General features: G+C 35.3%; 1 protein-coding gene across 1 annotated transcript in view; it reads left to right on the forward strand.

Annotated features, from left to right (window-relative positions):
* LOC121385335 (diacylglycerol kinase beta-like) overlaps positions 1-24106 on the forward strand; it is a 112305-nt gene that overhangs the window by 79445 nt on the left and 8754 nt on the right. Inside the window, 11 exon segments of the mRNA XM_041515977.1 lie at positions 145-225; positions 4083-4148; positions 8319-8413; positions 9655-9729; positions 11720-11805; positions 13170-13259; positions 13614-13780; positions 16419-16483; positions 18519-18609; positions 19966-20176; positions 22494-22614. Of these exon segments, the coding sequence (XP_041371911.1) occupies positions 145-225; positions 4083-4148; positions 8319-8413; positions 9655-9729; positions 11720-11805; positions 13170-13259; positions 13614-13780; positions 16419-16483; positions 18519-18609; positions 19966-20176; positions 22494-22614 (1148 nt within the window).

Raw genomic sequence — 24106 nt, forward strand, 5'->3', positions numbered from 1 at the left:
TATGTTCCTTATGAAATAATTTTTACTCGGGACATAAATTTGATAATAACTGGTAACTTGTTTATTATCCTCTATGTATGAAAAAAGGCATTCCCTATGGGACGGACTATGTAATATTATTATTGATTGTGTTCCACTGCTTAGGATCGTCCTCGAGGCGGAAAGATGACTCCGAGTGGAACTCGCAGTATGACGGGAATCGACAGCGCCAGTCTCGAGAGTACGGTAAGATAACTCCGACAGCATTCCTCAAATTCCGGGAATTTCACAAATCATATTCCATTCTTTGAAAATTCACAGAATACCCTGAACTTTTTTCTCCGTAGCAAAAGATCTCCAATCTTTCTCTAATCTTTTTCTTATTGATTTTTTTATTACATACCCATTTAATGTTACTATAGTACTCAAGACCATTCTGACCGTGCAATAAAAAAAAATTATTGAACATATGTGCAATACAAGATATCACATACGTTGTTATGTGTTTACTCAAATCACATCATATTCCTAGCCAGGACGCTCAGCGTTCTGCCAATTCTATAAATTTCAGTTAACTTTTAAGAGAAAGTAAGTTATGTTATTTATTTAAACTTTTGTTAATCATAATATACAAAGGTTGTATGTAATAAATACAGAACCACATACCAGTTGTTTTCTCCATGTTATTTATTGCACTCGTTTAATAATACGCAAGATCAAAACCACTCTATTATATTATATTCTTGTGCACTATATACGAGTGCAGTAAACAACATGGTAAAACAATTGGTGTGTAACTCTTCTGTATATTTATCCTACAGCTGAATTCATAGGATATTGCTCTGCCTTCTGACTTTTACTGCCTATCTTTACTGCCTATCTTTACTGGCTATCTTTAATGGCTATCTTTAATGCCTATCTTTATTTCTAATGCTCTAGTTTCAACTTCTCGCTGATTTAACAATAACTAGAATGAATGAGTGAGGGAGGGAGGGAGTGTGAGATTGAGTGAGAGTGAATGTGTATGAGAGTGAATGAGAGTGAGTGAGTGAGTGAGGGAGGGAGGGAGGGAGGGAGGGAGTGTGAGATTGAGTGAGAGTGAATGTGTATGAGAGTGAGTGAGAGTGAGTAAGAGTGAGTGAGTAAGTGAGTGAGTGAGTGAGTGAGTGAGTAAAATTCACATCAGCTATTAGGTGTCAGAAAAGGTAAGTTTATGGAAATATTAAAACAGAAATTAGATTGAAAATTATAAAAATAGCCTGGAATTGTATCCCCTAAAGTCTGGAATGGCCTGAATGTTGTGTGCTCTGGGGTACATAGGAACCTAGAGATGTTTAATTCAGTGTGTGGAATGTGATATAACTAAAGACAATTATTGAAATATTTGTTTAATGACATTTGAGCACATTTCTAACAATTGCTACATGTATGTGCAAAGAAACGAGAAGTAAATTTTTTGTTTAACAACACACTTAACACATTTATTTAACACATATTTATTTACAATTATACGGCATCAGACATATTGTTAAAGGGACAGTTTTGAGTTTGCTGCAATTTGTAAGATGTTATCGACAAACAGACTTTTTAACGATTGTAATTACATATTAAATATATTTTTCTGCATAAAATATTAGTGGATGTATATTAAACGTTTTTCTGAGCGTTCTAATGTTTGTACTATGTTAAATTTAATTTTATTTCCTAAAGTATGTTTTTTTTTCGTACGTACGAAATTATTTGAAAACAAAATCCAGTTTGGGCTTCTTACAAATATTAAGACGACCAGAAACACATTGAATATTCTAGACACGGATATTCTAAACAAGAAAATATATTTAATATGTAAGTTTAATCGTAGAAATATTTTATTAATCGGAAACATCTTACAATGCAGCAAACTCAGGAATGTTCCTTTAAGGATCAGACAGATAATGAGAGATAGAAAAAGTTGTTTTGTAACTGACATATTTAATGTTATTTTGATTTTTGGTCTAGATATATTGAGAGTAAAGTTTGTTTTATTTAACGACGCCACTAGAGCACATTGATTTTTTATCTTATCATCGGCTATTGGACGTTAAACATATGGTCATTCTGACACTGTTTTAGAGGAAACCCGCTGTCACCACATAGGCTACTCTTTTATGACAGACAGCAAGGGATCCCGCAGGCAGGATAGCACAAACCATGGCCTTTGTTGAATTAGTTATGGATCACTGGTCGGTGCAAGTGGTTTACACCTACCCATTGAGCCTTGCGGAGCACTCACTCAGGTTTTGGAGTCGGTATCTGGAATAAAAATCCCATGCCTCGACTGAGATCCGAACCCAGTACCTACCAGCCTGTAGACCGATGGCCTAACCACGCTGCCACCGAGGCCGGTGGATATATTGAGAGAGAAATCTACAGATCACATATTATCTATACATTATAATTAATCAAGAATATCAAAATTGTAAAGTGCTGCTACTGGGCATAAACAGTGATTTCCCAAAGAATGCTTTGTGAAAAATAGGAAGTAAAATTTTGTAAATAAAATTGAATGGTTGTAAATTTTGTATGGGCGTGTAATAGAAGGTGTAATCTTTTTATTTAAAAAAAAAAATTAATAAATATTTTTTGTAGGAAGCTACCATTATGAAACCTTGATGGGTGTATACCACCAAATCAAATCCTATTGATGACAATAATAACATATCTGGCTAAAACTCCTACCTAAAGCGTATGAATCGACATAAAGTGAATCGGAAATGAGGGTCAAACTGCTCATTTCAGAGATAACGGGTAGCATCTATGACTACCCTAGCTCCACACAAAATTTGAGTACCTCGTTTTACAGATACCCCTCACATGTTTCAAGGACAAGGCTACTTGACACAGTAGTACTAGATGAAATAAAATTGCATAAATGTTTTTGCCATGATGAAACTTTTTTTTTTTAAGACCCATCACACTCACATTTATCACCAATCACAGGACTTAACAAATCAAAAGTTTGGTGCACGTCCAACTTTGACCCAGCTGGAAGTTATTTGGTTTAGTACTACCTATAAGAGCTCTTTTAAACGTTACATTTTTAAATTTGAGATGAATCTTCCTACATGGAAGTATAATATAGTGACATACATATATACAAACAGACACTAATATATTCTATTAATTTCATTTATTAACATATTTATTTATATCGAGTGTGCAAGAATAAATTATGATACATCAAAATATTTGCCTTTTATATTTTGACAGCCTTTCTGAATAAATCATGATTGGGGCTTTAGATAGCATTATTTAAAACATTTATTACTTTTTCTGTTTTTATTTTCTTTCTTTTTTTGACAGTCTGGCTATGGCATTCTTTTTGGATAAATCATGATTGGTGCTTTAGATAGCATTATTTAAAACATTTATTACTTTTTCTGGGTTTTATTTTCTGCTTTATGTTTTTTGACAGTCTAGCTATGACATTCCTGGATAAATTGTGAATAGTGGTGTAGATAGCATTATTTAAAACCTTTATTAACTTTTTTGTTTCTATTTTTCGCGTTCTATTTTTTGAAAGTCTGGCTATAACACTCTTTCTGAATAAGTCATAATTGGTAGGTTAAATAGCGTTATTTAAAACATTTATTACTTTTTCTGTTTCTGTTTTCCGCCCTTCTGTTTTTTAATAATCTAGTTATAACACTCTTTTTGGATAAGTCATGATAAGTGGTTTAGATAGCGTTATTTAAAACAGTTATAACCTTTTCTGTTTCTTTTTTCCACCTTCTGTTTTTTGACAGTCTGACTATAACACTCTTTCTGGATAAATCATAATTGGTAGTTTAGATAGCATTATTTAAAACATTTATTACTTTTTCTGTTTCTGTTTTCCGCCTTCTGTTTTTTGACAGTCTGGCTATAACACTCTTTCTGGATAAATCATAATTGGTAGTTTAGATAGCGTTATTTAAAACATTTATTACTTTTTCTGTTTCTGTTTTCCGCCTTCTGTTTTTTGACAGTCTGGCTATAACTCTCTTTTTGGATAAGTCATGACAAGTGGTTTAGATAGCGTTATTTAAAACTTTTATGAACCTTTTCGTTTCTACTTTCTACAGGTTGACAGCATTAGCCTGAACAGTCCCATGAGTGCTGATTCCATGCATGATCGGTCATTAGCTTCAGTTAGTATTTCACTTGTAAACCTAATTACCTAATGAACATAGGGAATGCTACATAATTTCCCATGTAATATCAATAGTTATTAACCATATTCAAATATTTAGGTTCATAATGAAGTGATATATTTCAGTAGCAAAAGATAATTTTGCATCTGTTTATAATGAAATATCAATATTAGTCAATGTTACTTATTTCACTTACATGTACAAGCCTATTTTTAATGAATATTTGAAATACTAAAATAATTTCCCAAGTAATATCAATATTTATTAACCATATTCCAAATATTTAGGTTCTAGTAAAGGCATATTGTCTCAGACCACTGACCTATTTAATGGTCTAACAAAGTATTACCTGAACAAAAATAATTTGATTTGTCCCTAAATGTACTTTATTCAACCATCTTCATAACCACCATACTCCATTTATTAATGACATTTTGTAAAAATAATTGAATTATGGCAATGGTCCATAATTCAAAAACTACAATTGCCGAGAGGGATGACATGGATTTCACTCCATCATGATTCAATTAAGGTGATGCGATAGCTAGATTGGTTTCCAACAATTAATGTAATTTTTAATTATTATCCTTTGTTTTAAAAGAAATATGGTCCTTAAATCCATCACAGTATGCCTTTAAGGTGATACATTTCAGAAGCAAGTGATCTGTTTTGCATCTGTTTATAATGAAGTGTTTGGTCTACCATGCCTTGCCAAATTTCTAGGGAAATCACTATTTGTATTACAAACTTATTATGTAATAATTGCATGCAATACTAAATAATTTCCCATGTAATATCAATATTTATTAACCATGTTCAAAGTGTGTAGGTTCATAATGAAGTGATACACTTCAGTAGGCAGTGGTGTGTTTCACAGCTGTTTCTAGTGAAACATCTGATTTGAATATGTATGCTGTTTTAATAGCGATTTCACTATGTCACAGATGCTTAAATTACACCATTGGGTAATAAATAGAACATTAAGCTTGCTGCCAATACATATCAAGTATATACATCTATGTATATGGCCTGAGGGAAATAATTTTCATCTAGTAATGGAAAAATGACTAAATGTCAAAATTACCAAATGTTTGACATCCATTAGCCAAAGATGAATCAATCATTGTGCTCTAGTGGTGTCGTTAAACTTTAATTTTATTTTTCATTTGTCATTCACTAAAGTTTCTAACAAAAGAAAATGTTATTCCTGAACATACCGTTGATATGCCCAGTGGTAAAGCACTCGCCTGATGTAACAAAGATTGTGGTATGTACTGTTTTGTCTGGGGGATGGTGCATGTAAAAGATCCCTTGCTGCTAATTGAAAAGAGTAGCACATGGAGTGGTGACAGCAGTGGATTTCCTCTAACATTTTTATACGAAAGGTAACTGTAAATAAATGTGTTGAGTGGTGCGTCATTCAATAACAAAATTCTTTCTTTTATACAAAATACAGTAAAGTCCTTTAACACCAGATGTTTTCCATGGTCCCTATTATTTTAGTCCATTTCATTTCAGCTTTTTTTGTGTGCTTATATCCAATTAAGGTTCAAGCATGCTCTCCTGGGCACACCTCAGCTATCTGGGCTGTTTGTCCAGAACAGTGAGTTAGTGGTTAATTGTTAGTGGTTTATGAGAGAGAAGTTGGTGTAGTGGTCTTACATCTATCCACTGAGTCATTAAAACTCACTCTTGGTGGGAGCCGGTACCGGGGTGCGAACCCAGTACCAGGCTATGAACCCAGTACCGGGCTGTGAACCCAGTACCTACCGGCCTTATATCCCGATGGCTTAACCACGACACCACCGAGTCTGGTAGTTCCTATTAAAATATCAGTACAGAATGGAACCTCTCTGGGGTTACACACCACTATTAAGTCCTGCATTCATTGCAATGCAAATATTTCCTCTGAATAAATAGTGTCATCAATAGCACAATATCACAAGGAATAAGCGACTACCGCTTTGTCAAGCTGATAGTCACTTGTTAAGTGGAGGGGGGGGGACGTAGCCAAGTGGTAAAGCACTCGCCTGATGCGTGGTCAGTCTAGGATCAATCCCCGTCAGTGGCGACATTGTGTTATTTCTCATTCCAGCCAGTACACCACAACTGGTACATGTATATCAAAGGCTGTGGTATGTACTATCCTGTCTGTGGGATGATGCATATAAAAGATCCCATACTGCTAATCGAAAAAGAGTAGCCCATGAAGTGGCAACAGCGGGTTTCCTCTCTCAATATCTGTGTGGTCCTTAACCATGTGTCCGACGCCATATAACCGTAAATAAAATGTGTTTAGAGCGTCGTTAAATAAAACATTTCTATCCTTCCTTGTTAAGTGGCATGAAATGGATTGACCACAGGTTTTTTTCGGTTTTTCACTCATAAACCAGAGCATTGTTTCATTTAGCTCCTCCGTACCCAATTCCGTGGTTGTAAATCTTATGGCATGGATGAATTTTACTTGTAGAATACAGGAAATTGCATTTCAGGACATCTAGGTTTCAAAATTGTATGAGGGAGCATACCCTAGAACCCACTAGAAACCTTTTTTTTTTTCTTTTCTTTTTTTCAAATTCTTTATTATCCCCAGAAAATAGGTCATGTCAGGGTTGGGGAGCCTGGAATCATCACCTTACAATATTCTTCCTTTATAAGTCTCACCAACCCCCTAGAAACTTTGCTTCACGCCCTTGAACTCAGTCAGTCACCGGCCTCGGTGGCGTCGTGGCAGGCCATCGGTCTACAGGCTGGTAGGTACTGGGTTCGGATCCCAGTCGAGGCATGGGATTTTTAATCCAGATACCGACTCCAAACCCTGAGTGAGTGCTCCGCAAGGCTCAATGGGTAGGTGTAAACCACTTGCACCGACCAGTGATCCATAACTGGTTCAACAAAGGCCATGGTTTGTGCTATCCTGCCTGTGGGAAGCGCAAATAAAAGATCCCTTGCTGCCTGTCGTAAAGAAGAATAGCCTATGTGGCGACAGCGGGTTTCCTCTAAAAACAGTGTCAGAATGACCATATGTTTGACGTCCAATAGCCGATGATAAGATTAAAAATCAATGTGCTCTAGTGGCGTCGTTAAATAAAACAAACTTTACTTTGAACTCAGTCAGCCCACTCAAGTGAAATTATGGTGGTATTGCTGTATTTATTGTGTACACAGGGTTCATACTGAGTCTGGAAAACCTTGAAAAGTATGGAAAATCCATTTTCCAGACCTGGAAAAATTATGGAAAATAACTTTTTTTGCGAGTTGCTTTGGAAAAAGTATGGAAATTCATCTTTAGGACTCATGTAGAAAATTTCGGTTGTGTGAAACTGGCGGAATCTGACGAAGTTTTCCTATCTCGGCACTAACGTACATTTGGGAAATCGAGACTAACAATTGCCGACATTTACCTAAGATTTGAAGTACGCGCTTGCGCAATGCATATGACAAAAAGATTGTCCATTTTGTAAAATTTTCCTAAAATATATACTGATTATTGAGTAACGTGAGTCTTGAAAAATATTTTTTTGTCTTGGAAAAAGTCTGGAAAAGGTCTGGAATTTGTTTTTTTCCAAGGTGTATGAACTCTGTGTACAGAGCCAAAACAAAGCTGTGAAAAGAGACTGTTGTCGACCTTAGTTAGAGATAACGACTCATAGACTCGTTTCGCTTGTCCAAAATTGTTAACGACTATGATAAATTACTCTCCTACCTTTAATTACTGTTAGATTTTCTTCACTTTTTGTCCAAACATAAATCGTAAAAAAAACATTAGACTGAAACCATATCATTTATATATCAACTTTCTTAAGATCTCCTTAGACAAGACACATGCAATTTTTCACCATCTGCCATTTTGCTTTTTTTGTGGAATACTCTTCATGAGGAATGAAGGCCTCCTAAGTATGTGACGTAATTAATCTGACGTCATGATGAGTGCATTATACCTTAGTGCATGTCATTTGTGTCTGGACAAAATTTGGGGGAAATCTAACAGTAATTAAAGGTAGGAGAGTAAGTTATTGTGGTTGTTAACAATTTGGTTCGGACTTTAGTTAAAAATATAATGTGTTATGTAATTATTGTGCTCATACATAGAGCACATTTTTCTCATAATATCTTACTCACATTAATTTCATGATTTACGGTATTTTGTCTTTTTTTTTCATTCAGGGAGGACAAAACTCATTTCAAATTACCCCCAGAGACGGGTCACACCCCTTGTTAATTTTGATCAACCCTAAAAGTGGAGGAAAGCAGGGCGGAAGGTAAAGTCACATGATTATAATTCCAAAATATTTGGCGTGGGATGTAGCCCAGTGGTAAAGCGCTCGCTTGATGCGCGGTCAGTGTGGGATCGATCTCCGTCGGTGGACCCATTGGCTATTTCTCGTTCCATCCAGTGCACCACAACTGGTATATCAAAGGCTGTGGTATGTACTACCCTGTCTGTGGGATGGTGCATATAAAAGATCCCTTGCTGCTAATCGAAAAGGGTAGCCCATGAAGTGGCGACAGCAGGTTTCTCTCTCAATATCTTTGTGGTCCTTAACCATATGTTGGACGCTATATAACCGTAAATAAAATGTGTTGAGTGTGTCATTAAATAAAACATTTCCTCCTCCTCCAAAAATATCTATAGTCCGTTTGCGTCAAAAGGGAACCAGTGAATTGGCATATAACTCTGTAATGAATAATGTTATAACTTATCTTAAAATTGTTGAGTTTTAAACCCATACCAACTCAAAATAAAAAAATATAATTCTAAATATGTAAAATATTTAAAAGTAATAACCTGTTCATCGTCTTTACATTTTCTTCCTTCTATTTCACCTCAGTGTTGATAAATTTGTAACAAGTTATAATCATGTTTTATGTTATTGCTTATAATATATTCATCTTGTAAAATGTTTAGAGAGGCCTTAATATAGGCTAATGCCTGTTGGCCAATCCCAAGACCGCTACTGTTTATGAACGGCAATAAATATTGTTTAAACCAGATAAAATAAAAAATAAGAATTCTGTCCATCCGTCCATCTGTCCCACATATAGTTTTCCGGACTTTCATTTTGTAATGCCTCAAGATATTGAGCTAAAAAAAATTATATTTATATGATGTACTGTTATAGATCAAGTTTAATTTTCATGTCAATTTAGCCAGTTTTCACTGAGTTATGGGCCTTGAATTTAGGAGATAAGAAAATTAGTTGGACCCAGTAGGGGACATGTATTGCTTTAGCAGTACTCCCAGAAAGCTTGTTGTCTATTGGCTGCCGAAAAAATGTGTAATTAACCAATCATATTACAGAACAGATTCACGATCAGTTTACAATTAAAAAAAAACCCTTTTAAATTACTGGGTGGTGCTGGAAACATTTCTTCAATTTTGTAACTACAGATTTTTTTGCTTAGAATGTGCATGAACTTACTTATTGTCCATGGACAAAAATTATTAACAAAATTTCTTTTGCAGTAAATTTAATTTTTATTTTTGTTTTCTTTACTTCAGATTGATTCGGAAGTTCCAGTACTTACTAAATCCAAGACAAACGTATGACATGATAAGGACTGGACCTATGATTGGGTAAGTGGTGAAGTGCTCGCCTGATGTGCGGTCAGTCTAGGATCAATCCCCATTGGTGGGCCCATTGGCCCATTGGGTTATTTCTCATTCATCACCCAATAACCAATGTGTATTTTTGTGCTGGGGTGTTGTTTAACATTCATTCATTCATTTTTCGTTCTAGCCAGTACACCATGACTGGTATATCAAAGGTCGTGGTATGTACTATCCTGTTTGTGGGATGATGCATATAAAAGATCTCTTGCTAATAATAAAATCATATAAAAGATTTCCTTTAAGACTATATGTAAAAATTATCAAATGTTTGACATCCAATAGCCGATAATTAATAAATCAATGTGCTCTAGTGGTGTCGTTATACAAAACGAACTTTCTCTCTTTCTTTTATGGCTTGGTAAGATTTAGTAGAATTGTTAGGGTAGGGTTTGGATTAGGACATGCCCATTACTTCTCCATACACACACATATAGGCCAAACCACAGCTCATTTAATTAAAATTACCCACAATGCACTCCAAGCCTGTCACTTACAGAAAGCTCCTTCATCTAAGCAAAACTTGACTTGTAATTTTTCACTGGAGCCGGGATGTAGCCCAGTGGTAATGCCCTCACTTACTGTTGGTCTAGGATTGATCTCCATTGGTGCGCCCATTTGGCTATTTCTCATTTCAAACGGTGCACCATGACTGGTATATCAAAGGCCATGGTATGTGCTTTTCTATCTGTGGGATGATGCACCGGCCTCGGTGGCGTTGTGGTTAGGCCATCAGTCAACAGGCTGGTAGGTATTGGATTTTTTATCCAGATACCGACTCCAAACCCTGAGTGAGTGCTCTGCAAGGCTCAATGGGTAGGTGTAAACCACTTGTACCGACCAGTGATCCATAACTGGTTCAACAAAGGCCATGGTTTGTGCTATCCTGCCTGTGGGAAGCGCAAATAAAAGATCCCTTGCTGCTAATCGGAAAAGTAGCCCATGTAGTGGCAACAGCGGGTTTCCTCTCAAAATCGGTGTGGTCCTTAACCATATGTCTGACGCCATATAACCGTAAATAAAATGTGTTGAGTGCATCGTTAAATAAAACATTTCTTCTTCTGTGGGATGATGCATTTAAAGTACTTTGTATTATGAAGAGTTACTGCTCAAGAAGCAAAAAAATTTTTTTTATAAATTGCATTTTATTTGTGTGTTTTTTTCATAACCCGATGAACATTATAAGTTGTAGAAGCATCACGAGGGGTATATGGCTTTTTATGTACCCTCTGTGTGTTCTTTTACCCCGAGCCGAAGGCGAGGGGGTAAAAGAACACACAGAGGGTACATAAAAAGCCATATACCCCGAGAGATGCTTCTACAACGAATTTATCTTGCCGACATGTTAAACCATATAGCCAAATAATCAAAATAACGCCAGACAATAATTGTTAACAATTTATTAACGAAGCCGTACCACGCGGACGCGAACGAAACCACTTGCCAGTGACGAAAAATAGTTCCATCGATGAACGATTTTTTAACTTCAAATGTTTTAATACGAAATTGTCTGAAACAGATATTAATAAAAATTAAGAAAACCCACTCAGAAATGTATGTAGTAAAAAAAAAATTATATAAAAAATAAAAAACAAAAAAACAACTGTTGCTAATCGCGCATTAATACAATAACACCACGACCGTAATTAGGTGGCCGAGTTCAACATTGCAGCTTTTAAAAGTATTGAAATAGTGTATTTTATAGTAAAAATAAAATTAATTATGTATACTTGATTGATTATCAATGTTATTTATAATCTAATTATTGCTTTAGCATTAACTGGGGCGGCTGGAAACTGTTGGAAATTACAGACGGGGGATAAGAGAATTTGGCTCCGCCCACAGGGGGATAAGGGATTTGTCCAACGGCAAACAACCAATGAGATTAAAGAATTTTACATGAAGGTGAGATAAAAGAGAAATAACCGACAGTCCTTACATGTGTTTTATTTTGCAGACTCCAGTTTTTCAAGGATGTGCCTAATTGTCGTATATTCGTGTGTGGTGGAGACGGCACTGTGGGATGGCTTCTTGACACGATGGGTGAGTCTATGTCAGTATGTATTGTCTCATCTTTACAGCAAGGCAGGCGGTATGTAGCCCAGTGGTAAAGTGCTTGTTGATGCTCGGTCGGTTTAGGATCGATCCCCGTCTGTGGGCCCATTGTGCTATTTCTCGTTCCAGCCAGTACACCACGACTGGTATATCAAAGGCCGTGGTATGTGCTATCCTGTCTGTGGGATAGTGCATATAAGAGATCCTTTGCTATTAATGGAAACCTAGTGGCTTTTCTGTCTAAGACTATATGTCAAAATACCAAATGTTTGACATCCAATAGCCGATGATTAATAAATCAATGTGCTCTAGTGGTGTTGTTAAACAAAGCGAACTTATATATCCTTCTGTAAAGAAGCATACTGTAAATCATAAAATATTAGCGAGCATAAAACTTTATTAAATTTAGTGAGTCCTTACAAAATGCTAATATTTCATGGCGCTGAATTTAAAGAGACGTACAACAGACCGTCGCGAAAAATGTTTGTGTGACTGAATTGTTGGTGATTGACTGAAGACACAACATATTGTCCTGGGCACACACTTCAGCTATCTGGGCCCAATTTCAGAACACATTGAAAGAAAGAAAGAAATGTTTTATTTAACGACGCACTCAACACATTTTATTTACGGTTATATGGCGTCAGACATATGGTTAAGGACCACACAGATTTTGAGAGGAAACCCGCTGTTGCCACTACATGGGCTATTCTTTCCGATTAGCAGCAAGGGATCATTTATTTGCGCTTCCCACAGGCAAGACAGCACAAACCATGGCCTTTGTTGAACCAGTTATGGATCACTGGTTAGTGCAAGTGGTTTACACCTACCCATTGAGCCTTGCGGAGCACTCACTCAAGGTTTGGAGTCTGTATCTGGATTAAAAATCCCATGCCTCGACTGGGATCCGAACCCAGTACCTACCAGCCTGTAGACCGATGGCCTAACCACTACGCCACCGAGGCCGGTACACAAGTGATTACATGCTACTGATTAAGCCAAAATGGATAGCAAACAACAATAGTTAGTTAGCAGGAATATTCTGCAATTTTCTACTAAAATTCAGCTGTCTATAAGCTGCATAATTATACAAAGTCAAAATAGATAAAAAGTATTATTTAACCAGATCCTTCAGCTTGAGCTTTTTCTTTTATGTCAGTTTCTGATATGATGACCTTGCTAACATTTTATGTTGCTAATATGTCACTTATTTAGATTTCACTAAATTTTAAGATCGCTAATATTTTATCATTTACTGTATATCCATGCACAGAGTTATAGGATGTGACAGTTAGCCTGATTTGGTTATTATTTCACTATGTTGATTACACTGGTCTGTGTTTTACTTTCAGACAAGCTGGATTACATAGAGCGACCGCCTGTGTCGGTTCTACCTCTGGGTACGGGGAACGACCTTGCCAGGTGTTTACGATGGGGCGGAGGTCAGTGATTCTACAAGTTTAAAACATTGTACTTGTACACAAAATATACTAAATTTCCTGTAAATAAAAAAATCTAAAAATCTACTGTTTAAAAACAAACATCTTGTCTTTACAAAGGTATATGTATTAATTGTCAGACAGCAATGGCAATGGTTAAAATTTAACATTAAAGGATCGATCCCCGTCTGTGGGTCCATTGGACTTTTTCTCTTTTCTCGTTCCAGCCAGTGCACCACAACTTGTATATATAAAAGGTTGTGGTATGTGCTATCCTGTCTGTGGGATGGTGCATTATAAAAGATCCAGTGATGTCGTTAAACAGAACAAACTGTAACTTTATTATTTTGTGTTCAGGGTATGAGGGTGAGAACCTGGTGAAGATTCTCAAGAAGATAGAGACCAGTACAGTGGTTATGATGGATCGCTGGCAGATCGAGTTCAGCAAGCCCGAGGATGTTGACGATGAAGAGGGCGACCCCATCCCCTACAACATCATCAACAACTACTTCTCTATAGGCGTGGTACGTACAACATCAACAACTACTTCTCTGTAGGCGTGGTACATACAGCATAATAAACAACTACTTTTCATCCTAAATGTTGTTATATGGTGGCAGCGGTGAAAAGTGCTATTAAGTTTTGGCATCCAGCTTAAACCCTAAGTACCGTATATTGCCATGTATTAGCCGACTTTTGAAGTCTAGAAACACTTTCCAATAGAAGAGAGTCGGCTTATACATGGAGGCAACAAATTGGAGCATAAAATTCCAATCGAAAATGTACTCCCGACCGTGACTTAAAAATTTTGATCAGACCCATAGCCTTTCACAGATTATGTAACAATAATTTGTGCACAGTATAAATAAAACACCCCATCATGCAATATTATGCAGTTTTTTGTTCTTGAATGCATTATAAGTTTGATGAATAATAAAAAAAAAATTACTTGTTTTATTGTCATTTCAATGGTAAAAACGTATTCTTTCCAACTGTCCGCCATCTTTGTTTGACCTATGCTGGGACCAGTCTTTCATATAGCAAATTTAAGTTACAAAACGGTGTTTTTTCTTTAAACAAGTATTATATTTCTAATATTATTGTTTTGTTAGGAGGGTGCATTAAACTGTAAAGTAATGCCATAAATAAATTAAGCTCATTTTTAACATTACCGAATGAAAAAACATAACAAGAATTTCAGGACGATAATTACTCCCACTATTGTCACATGACCATACCATATACAGTGAACAGCTGCAGTCAGGGACGGCATGATCTTTTGTTCTGTGTGTGTGATTGGGGATTAAACATGCTTCAATGATTTTACTTTTTGCAGTCCCAGTTAATAAATTAATTACTTGTGTGCAGTGATATGTTGTTACAGCTTGAATTATTTATTTTTTTGTTATGCTTTATCAGTTCTAAATTATTTTTCATGGCATGGTAGATGTTAGCATTGCCGCATTGATTGCGATCGCGATTACCGTGTTTGCAATAATTAAAGGGAAAACAAATATAATGAACAAGAAAAGCACAAGTCTATTTGTTGACAGTATTATTGAAATTGATACAACATACAGCTGGACAAATGATGACTTCGGCTTATACACAAGGCCATTGATTTTGTACTAGATATTTAGGGTCAAACTAAGAGGTCGGCTTATCCAAGGAGTCGGCTAATACACGGCAATATACGGTAACCTTTTTAATCTTACTATAATAATATTCCATTCTGACCATACAATAAAAGGGGTGGGGGCGAGGGCGGGGCGGGGGCGGGATGTAGCCCAGTGGTATAGTGCTCGCTCGATGCGTGGTCGATCTAGGATTGATCCCCATCAGCGGGGCCATTGGGCTATTTCTCGTTCCAGCCAGTGCACCATGACTGGTATATCAAAGGCCGTGGTATGTGCTAGCCTGTATGTGGGATAGTGCATATAAAAGATCCATTGTCACTAATAGAAAAATGTAGCGAGTTTCCTCTCTAAGACTATATGTCAAAAGTCACCAAGTGTTTGACATCCAAAAGATGATGATTAATAAATCAATGTGCTGTAGTGGTATCATTAAACAAAACAAAACAAAACAAACAAAATAATAATAAAAGGCCATTCTGACCATACAATAAAAAGATATTTTATTGAACATGTGTAATACAAAATCTTGCATGTGTAATACACATGTAGTTCACTCAAATGTCGTCATGTCCATAACTCAGCGTTCTGTCAACTCAAATGTCGTCATGTCCATAACTCAGCGTTCTGTCAACTCAAATGTCGTCATGTCCCTAACTCAGCGTTCTGTCAACTCAAATGTCGTCATGTCCCTAACTCAGCGTTCTGTCAACTCAAATGTCGTCATGTCCCTAACTCAGCGTTCTGTCAACTCAAATGTCGTCATGTCCCTAACTCAGCGTTCTGTCAACTCAAATGTCGTCATGTCCCTAACTCAGCGTTCTGTCAACTCAAATGTCGTCATGTCCCTAACTCAGCGTTCTGTCATTTCAACAAAATTCAAATAACTTTCCAGATGAAGTAAGTTGTGTTAAATATACAGAACTTCACATACGTTCTTTTCGCTTCCTAGTTATTGCACAAGTTTATTTTGCGTAAGAATATTTACAACGAGACCGCAAAATAAACGAGTGCAATAAATAGGAAGCGAAAAGAATGTATGTGAAGTTCTGTATATTTATTACATACATTTTGTACCACCTTGTATGTTTGACAAAATCAGCTTTTAATTTAACGTCATAACAACACTTTGTTAAATCTATGATCAAAACTCCTTTCATGGATTAATTTAACATTAAGAATCATACTCTGCGGCAGCCTTGTGTAATGTTTCAAAATATGATGTGACGTAATTTGTAAATCATATATGACGTCAGTAAATAAAAAGATGCTAACTGCAGTAAAAATAAAAAGGGAATTCCCCATTTAAAAGTTCAGGTCCAGATCGCACATATATGCGATACAAAATACATTTATCAGATGGTTTCAAAATGTCTTGAATAGGTATGTAATAAATACAGAACCAATTTGTACAATACTCTTGAACAATAAAAACTTGTGCAATAAAGAACATGGAGAAAACAACTGGCAGGTATCTCTGTGTATTTGTATGCGTATTTTAAATGAGTTCTGTGATATTTTCTTTTAGGATGCCTCAATATGTCATCGGTTCCATATAATGAGGGAAAGACATCCGGAGAAATTCAATAGTCGGTATGTGGTTAACATTATACAAGTAATTATTTATGAACTAGAGCTGTAGGGGCAACACAGACAGTACGGGTATGGTTGGTACGGCCATAGTTATTTGGTTTAGTACTACCTGTACATGTAATTTTTACTCATATATATTCACTTAAATAATTTATAAATACATAAATTAAAGTTCATATATGAATCGGTAAGTATTATTATCGTGTGGTTTTATAATTTTTATATTTTAGATCAGTTAATGTTGACTAAAATTAGGCAAAAAATCGAAAAAGTCGCATTTACTTACCGACATTTGTGGGCAGCTGTCCAGTATTTATGTCTATTATTCCCGATAACTGATTTTCTGATCAGAATTTGTTTTTTAAAAACGAACTACGATTCATATCCCAATATTTGGTGATTTTCGTTGTTGGTAAAACAATCAAATTTATTATCAAATTAGCTGTCACAATCAGCTATTGATCCCTGAAAATGACCGCGATGTGCCGCCATTATTGTCAAGTGAAAATACTTGCCAAAAACCAATTTTTCAACTAAAAATTTCAAGCTGTTTTGGATTGAAAAACAAAAACCGAAATATACAGTAAGCTGAATTGTCTTCTGTTTCCTGTTATACAAGTGTTTCTGGTGAATTTCGTGTACAAACGGCGGAAAATATGAATTGGGGAATGCACTGTATACAGTGTACAGTATGTCGACTGACGTGACGTCGGGTGAGATATCTCGCCTGCAGTAGTCAGAAGGTTAAGACTGTATCTAGAGTCTTGAGACAAAGTTGAACATCTAATACATAGAGGCTATTGCATGTTTGTTTTTCAAATATGATTTTTATGTCAACTCGTGATGTGTGAAAATAAGGTTTTCACGCATCTCGAGTTGACGTAAAAATTAAATGGTTTTTTTATTATACAGGGCACAATATTTCATGAGAACCGTTGTTCTGTTTGCATGTCAGTTATGCAACTTTAAAATTACGAGAACCGCCAATTGGTTACGTGGTGAACAATTACATTCTAAATTTAAAAGTACCATATATCAGTAATGAAAGTGAAAATCATTTTATGTTTTTAAATACATTTGAACCACCAATGTAGCACAGAACCGTAGTTCAAGTGTTTTAGGATTGGGTAGGCCTAACTCATCGGTTACGATAACTATATTCACGTGAACTAACAATTGGTTACCTGAGTAAAACTCACGTGACCTGACTTCCGGTTACCGAAGATTTTTAATTATTGTCCCCTCTTATATACATCTTTCCTAATTTTTTACAAATATCTTTCGCTTTTTGTTAATTATATATCTTTCACTTATGCTATCGAAAACACATAACGTCATGATATAGATCTATTTGTCCGGTAAACGTTTTTCTCAAAATTTTCTTGACCATGGACTTGACTTTTAAAAAGAAATATGAATAAAAATGACCATTATTTAATTATTAAATTAATAATTATTTAATAATACTGCTGAAAAGACACACCTGATAAAGCGATTGTCCAAAAAACAACAAAAATAAAACTTGAATCAAACGCAAATTAAATTTTACCTTACACATTACACCTCAGTTCCATTTTTTATAGGTACTTCTGTTTAAATTAATTTTGTTTTTCTTTTCAAATACGATCAGTTGCATTAGTAATCATAAAAGTAAAAACGATGAAGCGACACTTACCTCAATAATCAGATCATAATAAGTTTCAGTGGAGATAATTGAATCAGGAACTTGTTCACAAAATATAAATATGTTTTCTATATTTTCACTGTAACTAAACTACAGTGAAAATAAGACTTTTCACTGAATATAATTTTTTTTGTTTCTGTTGATCTATATATTTTATTCCTACATGTATGTGTATAATACATGTACATACTATTTTGTTCATGCTGGGTTTGGGCAGTATTTAGCTTGGTCAGTAAAGTGCTCACCTTAAATACTTGTGTCGTAAGGATGGACTTTCTTGGTGGACCCATTGGTTGTTGACACCATTCATAAACTTTATTTATTTATTTATTTATTTATTTTTGGTTTCAGAATGAAGAACAAGTTGTGGTATTTCGAGTTCGGAACATCAGAACAGTTTTCATCTACGTGCAAGAATTTACACGAGCATATTGACATAATGGTGAGAACATAGCCTGTTCTGTGATGGGGTGAGAAATATAGTCGGTGGCCTGTTCTGTGATGGAGTGAGAAATGTAGTCAGCCTGTTCTGTGATGGGGTGAGAAATATAGTCGGCCTGTTCTGTGATGGAGTGAGAAATATAGCCAGTCTGTTCTGTGATGGGGTGAAAAATATAGTCAGCCTGTCCTGTTCTGTGATGGGGTGAGAAATATAGTCAGCCTGTTCTGTGATGGGGTGAGAAATATAGTCAGCCTGTTCTGTATTGGAGTGAGGTACATGTATATAGTCAGCCTGTTCTGTGATGGGGTGAGAAATATAGTCAGCCTGTCCTGTTCTATGATGGGGTGAGAAATATAGTCAACCTGTTCTGTGATGGAGTGAGATACATGTATATAGTCAGCCTGTTCTTTGATGGGGTAAGAAATATAGTCAGCCTGTTCAGTGAGTGAGAAGTGGGTGGGGTGCAAACTGATTATAACCAATGAACGATGATGGAGTGAGAAGGGGGTGGGGTGCAGACTGATTATTTATTCAGCCTACAGACAACTTAAATTAACCACCTACTATACATCCTTATCATCAGTGATCATTAGCTAGTGCTGTGCGCCAGACCACTTTCAGTGTTCAAGATTAAAAATTTGTGGCAGTATCCCATTTAGATACTACCATTTCAAAATCTGGTATCCCACCTGAGAATTTATTATCCCACTTAAATGAAATTCATAAATAACATTGTAACAAACTTGGACGACACCTTTCTCGTTCCCAGTCTATTGCTATGTCACAATCAAAATCACGGAATTCGTGAAATTCGCAATCACACGGAATCAGCAAAAGGATTTGCTGCATCTATTTTTGAGTAATACTGACATAGATTAATATTTAGCAGTAATCTATAAGTATTTCTGACATTACTAATGATAAAGCAAACTATCAATTTTCTGCAAATGTGGAATCGATATTTCAAATACAATTTGAAGGGAGGAAACATACAACAAAAACAATAGTGACTTAGGGGTCCCCATTCTATTGCTATGCCACTATTGCTTCAGTGTATCATTAAACTGAGTACGAGTTGGGGGAGATATTGTTACGGTATAGCATTAGACTGGGTATGAGCTTGAAAATACTGTTACTTAATTTCACCAGTAAATTACGACTTTCATTGTTTCAGCGAAAAATAAAAATGCCGGATTAAAAAAAAACCCCATCATCATATGGTATCCCAGTGGGATACAGGGTTCTTGAAGTCTGGTATCCAAAATTAAATTCTGGTATCCCCGGGATATCGGGATACCATTAATCTCGAACACTGACTTTTCTTCACTTTTTAAAAAGTAATAAATTTGATTGCAGTGTGATGGAAACTCGTTAGATTTGTCCAGTGGACCTCGATTGGAAGGAATTGCATTGCTCAACATCCCCAGCATATATGGCGGAACAAATCTATGGGGAGATAACCCAAGCCAGAAGAAACGTAGAAAAGCTCAGAAGGCGAAGAAAGATAAGGACAAGGAGTTTTCCACAAGCAGTATGTCGTCAGCGGAACTCACCATCGCTGTGCAGGGTGAGTAGGGTTTAATTTTTAATAATATTATCTCACCTTTACAAAGGGTGATCAGGGTTTAATTAAAAAAATTATATCACCTGTACAAAGGGTGATCAGGGTTTAATTTTAAAATTATTAGATCTCACCTTGACAGAGGGTGATCAGGGTTAAATTTTTTAATTATTAGGTCTCACCTTGACAGAGGGTGAGCAGGGTTTAATTTTTAAAATTATTATATCCTTTACAGAGGGTGATCAGGGTTTAATATTTAAATTATTAGGTCACCTTTACAGAGGGTGATCAGGGTTTAATTTTTAAATTATTATCTCACCTTTACAGAGGGTGATCAGGGTTTAATTTTTAAAATTATTATCTCGCCTTTACAGAGGGTGATCAGGCTTTAATTTTTAAAATTATTATCTCGCCTTTACAGAGGGTGATCAGGGTTTAATTTTTAAAATTATTATCTCACCTTTACAAAGGGTGATCAGGGTTTAATTTTTTTAATATTATCTCACCTGTACAAAAGGTGAGCAGGGTTTAATTTTTTTAATTATTATATCCTTTACAAAGGGTGATCAGGGTTTAATTTTTAAAGTATTATCTCACCTTTACAAAGGGTGATCAGGGTTTAATTTTTAAAGTATTATCTCACCTTTACAGAGGGTGATCAGGGTTTAATTTTTAAATTATTATCTCACCTTTACAAAGGGTGATCAGGGTTTAATTTTTAAATTATTATCTCGCCTTTACAGAGGGTGATCAGGGTTTAATTTTTAAATTATTATCTCGCCTTTACAGAGGGTGATCAGGGTTTAATTTTTAAATTGTTATCTCGCCTTTACAGAGGGTGATTATGGTTTAATTTTTAAATTATTATCTCGCCTTTACAGAGGGTGATCAGGGTTTAATTTTTAAAGTATTATCTCGCCTTTACAGAGGGTGATCAGGGTTTAATTTTTAAATTATTATCTCGCCTTTACAGAGGGTGATCAGGGTTTAATTTTTAAATTATTATCTCGCCTTTACAGAGGGTGATCAGGGTTTAATTTTTAAATTATTATCTCGCCTTTACAGAGGGTGATCAGGGTTTAATTTTTAAAGTATTATCTCGCCTTTACAGAGGGTGATCAGGGTTTAATTTTTAAAGTATTATCTCGCCTTTACAGAGGGTGATCAGGGTTTTAAAGGGACTGGCTTTAAAAATACAGAAGTTCACATAAGTTGTTTTTGCTTCCTATTTATTGCACAAGTTTATTTTGTGCAAGACTATATACCACGAGACCGCGTAGCGATCAAGTGGTATATTCTTTCGCAAAATAAACAAGTGCAATAAATAGGAAGTGAACAACTTGTGTGAAGTTCTGTATTTATTACATACCTTCTTTTATGTTTTACAAAAACGTTTTTTTAATTTAACATCATAAAAACACTTTGTTAAATCTATGATCAAAACTCTTTTCATGGATTTATTAACGTTAAGAATCCTACTCTGCGGCAACCTTGTGTAATGTTTCAAATACGATGTGACGTCATTTGTAAATCATATATGAAAAGGCGCCAAAAATAAAAAAGGGAATTCCTCATTTAAAAGTTCCGGTCCAGATCGCACATGTGTGCGATACCAAATCAATTTATCACACGGTATAAAAACGTCTTTATCACTATAGTAAGATTGAATAGGTATGTACTAAACAGAGGTTGCTACATGAGTGGCCGTTAGATACCATTTATCTTATGTTGAGTTGTACAATGAACGAAAGCGAGTTGGATACATTTTTAAACAATGGGTTGTAAGATAAATAATAAGATGAAATGTTATGTTATTTCTTACATATCTTATAAAACATGGTTGGATATATTTTAAACGAGTTGTAAGATTAATGGTAACTATATTTAGTAGGTAATTTCAGTCTTTAAAAAAATTTCTTACACACTCGTTGGTGAGAACATCAATCGTTATTTTTGATAACACATACTGATAACACATATATGTGTGATAACAATTTAAAGACATACAACTGGCTTCTCCTAGGTGATGACCAGGTCGCCACTGCCATACCATCCAATGAAAAAAAAGACAGAAATTGATTACAAGCTACTAAAATGCACATTTGGCTACAGTTAGTTACACATTGGTTTGTAACGATACTTGTCATTTGTTTGCTAAAAACTGAAGAAGCTATTTTTTTTTAACCATATTTAATGAAAAATGCCAAAAATATTTTCTGATCCTTAATTAATTTTAATGTGTAAACATACTATAAACATTAATGGAAATATGAAGAGTTACAAATGAAAGCGAGGAATACTTAATAAATATTTTTATTTTCAGATATGGGTGACAAGCTAATTGAGGTGGTTGGTTTAGAAAACAGTATGCACGTGGGTAAAGTGTATGCAGGACTGCGGGCGTCGGCCAAACGTCTTTCTCAATGCTCATCAGTTGTCATAAGGTAAAATCTTGTTTTCAGATATAAGAAAAATATTACATTTTTCATTTATTTGATTTTTTTATTATTTTTATTTCAGTGATTATGTCAACTTTTTCAAAGATAATGTTGCTATTTTTAGTCCACTACCGGTCGAACCAGACTGGACGGGACTATAGCTGTTGCCTCTATCTGGTTTTTTTGTCTGTCCATCTATCCATCTGTTTATCAGTCCCACATATAGTTTTCTGGACTTTTTTGTTTTTGCAGTGCCTCAGTATATTGATCCAATTTTTATGTCTAGTTTCTTCTTCTTCTTTTCGTTCGCTTGTTGACTACACGTTGAGGCCAGCAGTGACTGTGAACGATACTGGTCTCTGTATATCACTACTTGTGCCATACAACTTCTTCTGGAGAGTTGTTGTAGTATGTCCTAGCTTTATCATGTAGAGTTACCAGATCGTTTGACTTTAATGAGGATTCGTGCTGGGGTGTCGTTAAACATCTATTCTGTTCTATTCTACTAATGAAGAAGCAAGCAGTTTTGACAGAGTTATGGCCCTTGAACTTAGGAGCTCTTAAAATGTGTTGGGCCCAGCAAGGGACATGTATTGCTTTAGCAATACTCTCAGAATATGCTTGGTTTGTTTTTTGGGTGTATAAGACTTTTATTTTGGTGGTTATATGTCCAGTTAATATACAAGCGTGTGTATCAAGAACATGGGTTAATGATCAGTAAAAGAGAAGCTGGTGTGAAGGCCGTACGTCTTTACAATTGTTAAAAAACTTGCTCTAGGTTGGATGCAAACCCGCCATCTGCCATCCTTAATATATAGAGGATAATAAATGAGTTACCAGTTATTATCAAATTTATGTCCCGAGTGAAATAATTTTCAGCTATTTTTTCTCTAAAAACCTTTATTTTCGACGCACATGCACGAAGGCCAACCTGTATAGAAACGATGTAAACCACTTTACACACTGTTCTGAGAATTGCTATGACTTTGTAATTTAATCATGTTCATAGATAATTTTCAAAAACATTTTGTTATAAATTTAACACCAAAAACAGACAACTGTAAATGCAAACTCTTTAAACAAAATGACGTCATTTTGTGTGTGTGCCAAATCGTGATGACGTCATATTTAGTACCGACAAGGTCACTGGTTTGAAAGTGTCAAATTATCCAATAATATTGTTCATTAGACCAATGCAGAATATTTCTCGCTGAGAAAATAAGGAAAATATTTTTCCTGTTATGAGTGACCGCTGGAGTAATAAATTTTGGATTCTGCAGGCATAAAAGGAATATAATATAATTAAAATAGATCATATTTAAAAATAAAATACATTAGTGGTAAGTTTTCACATTTATAGGTCGATTTGTAACAAACTTTAATTCCTAAATCAATAAAATTTTGTTTATATTTGCATCTATGAATATTTTATCTTGATGCATGTTAAAAATGTTTTATTAAATCAAAAGTTGCATTTTATTTTTTTATTTTTTAAAGT

This window comes from Gigantopelta aegis, chromosome 11, assembly GCF_016097555.1.
Source record: "Gigantopelta aegis isolate Gae_Host chromosome 11, Gae_host_genome, whole genome shotgun sequence".
Taxonomy (NCBI): Eukaryota; Metazoa; Mollusca; class Gastropoda; order Neomphalida; family Peltospiridae; genus Gigantopelta; species Gigantopelta aegis.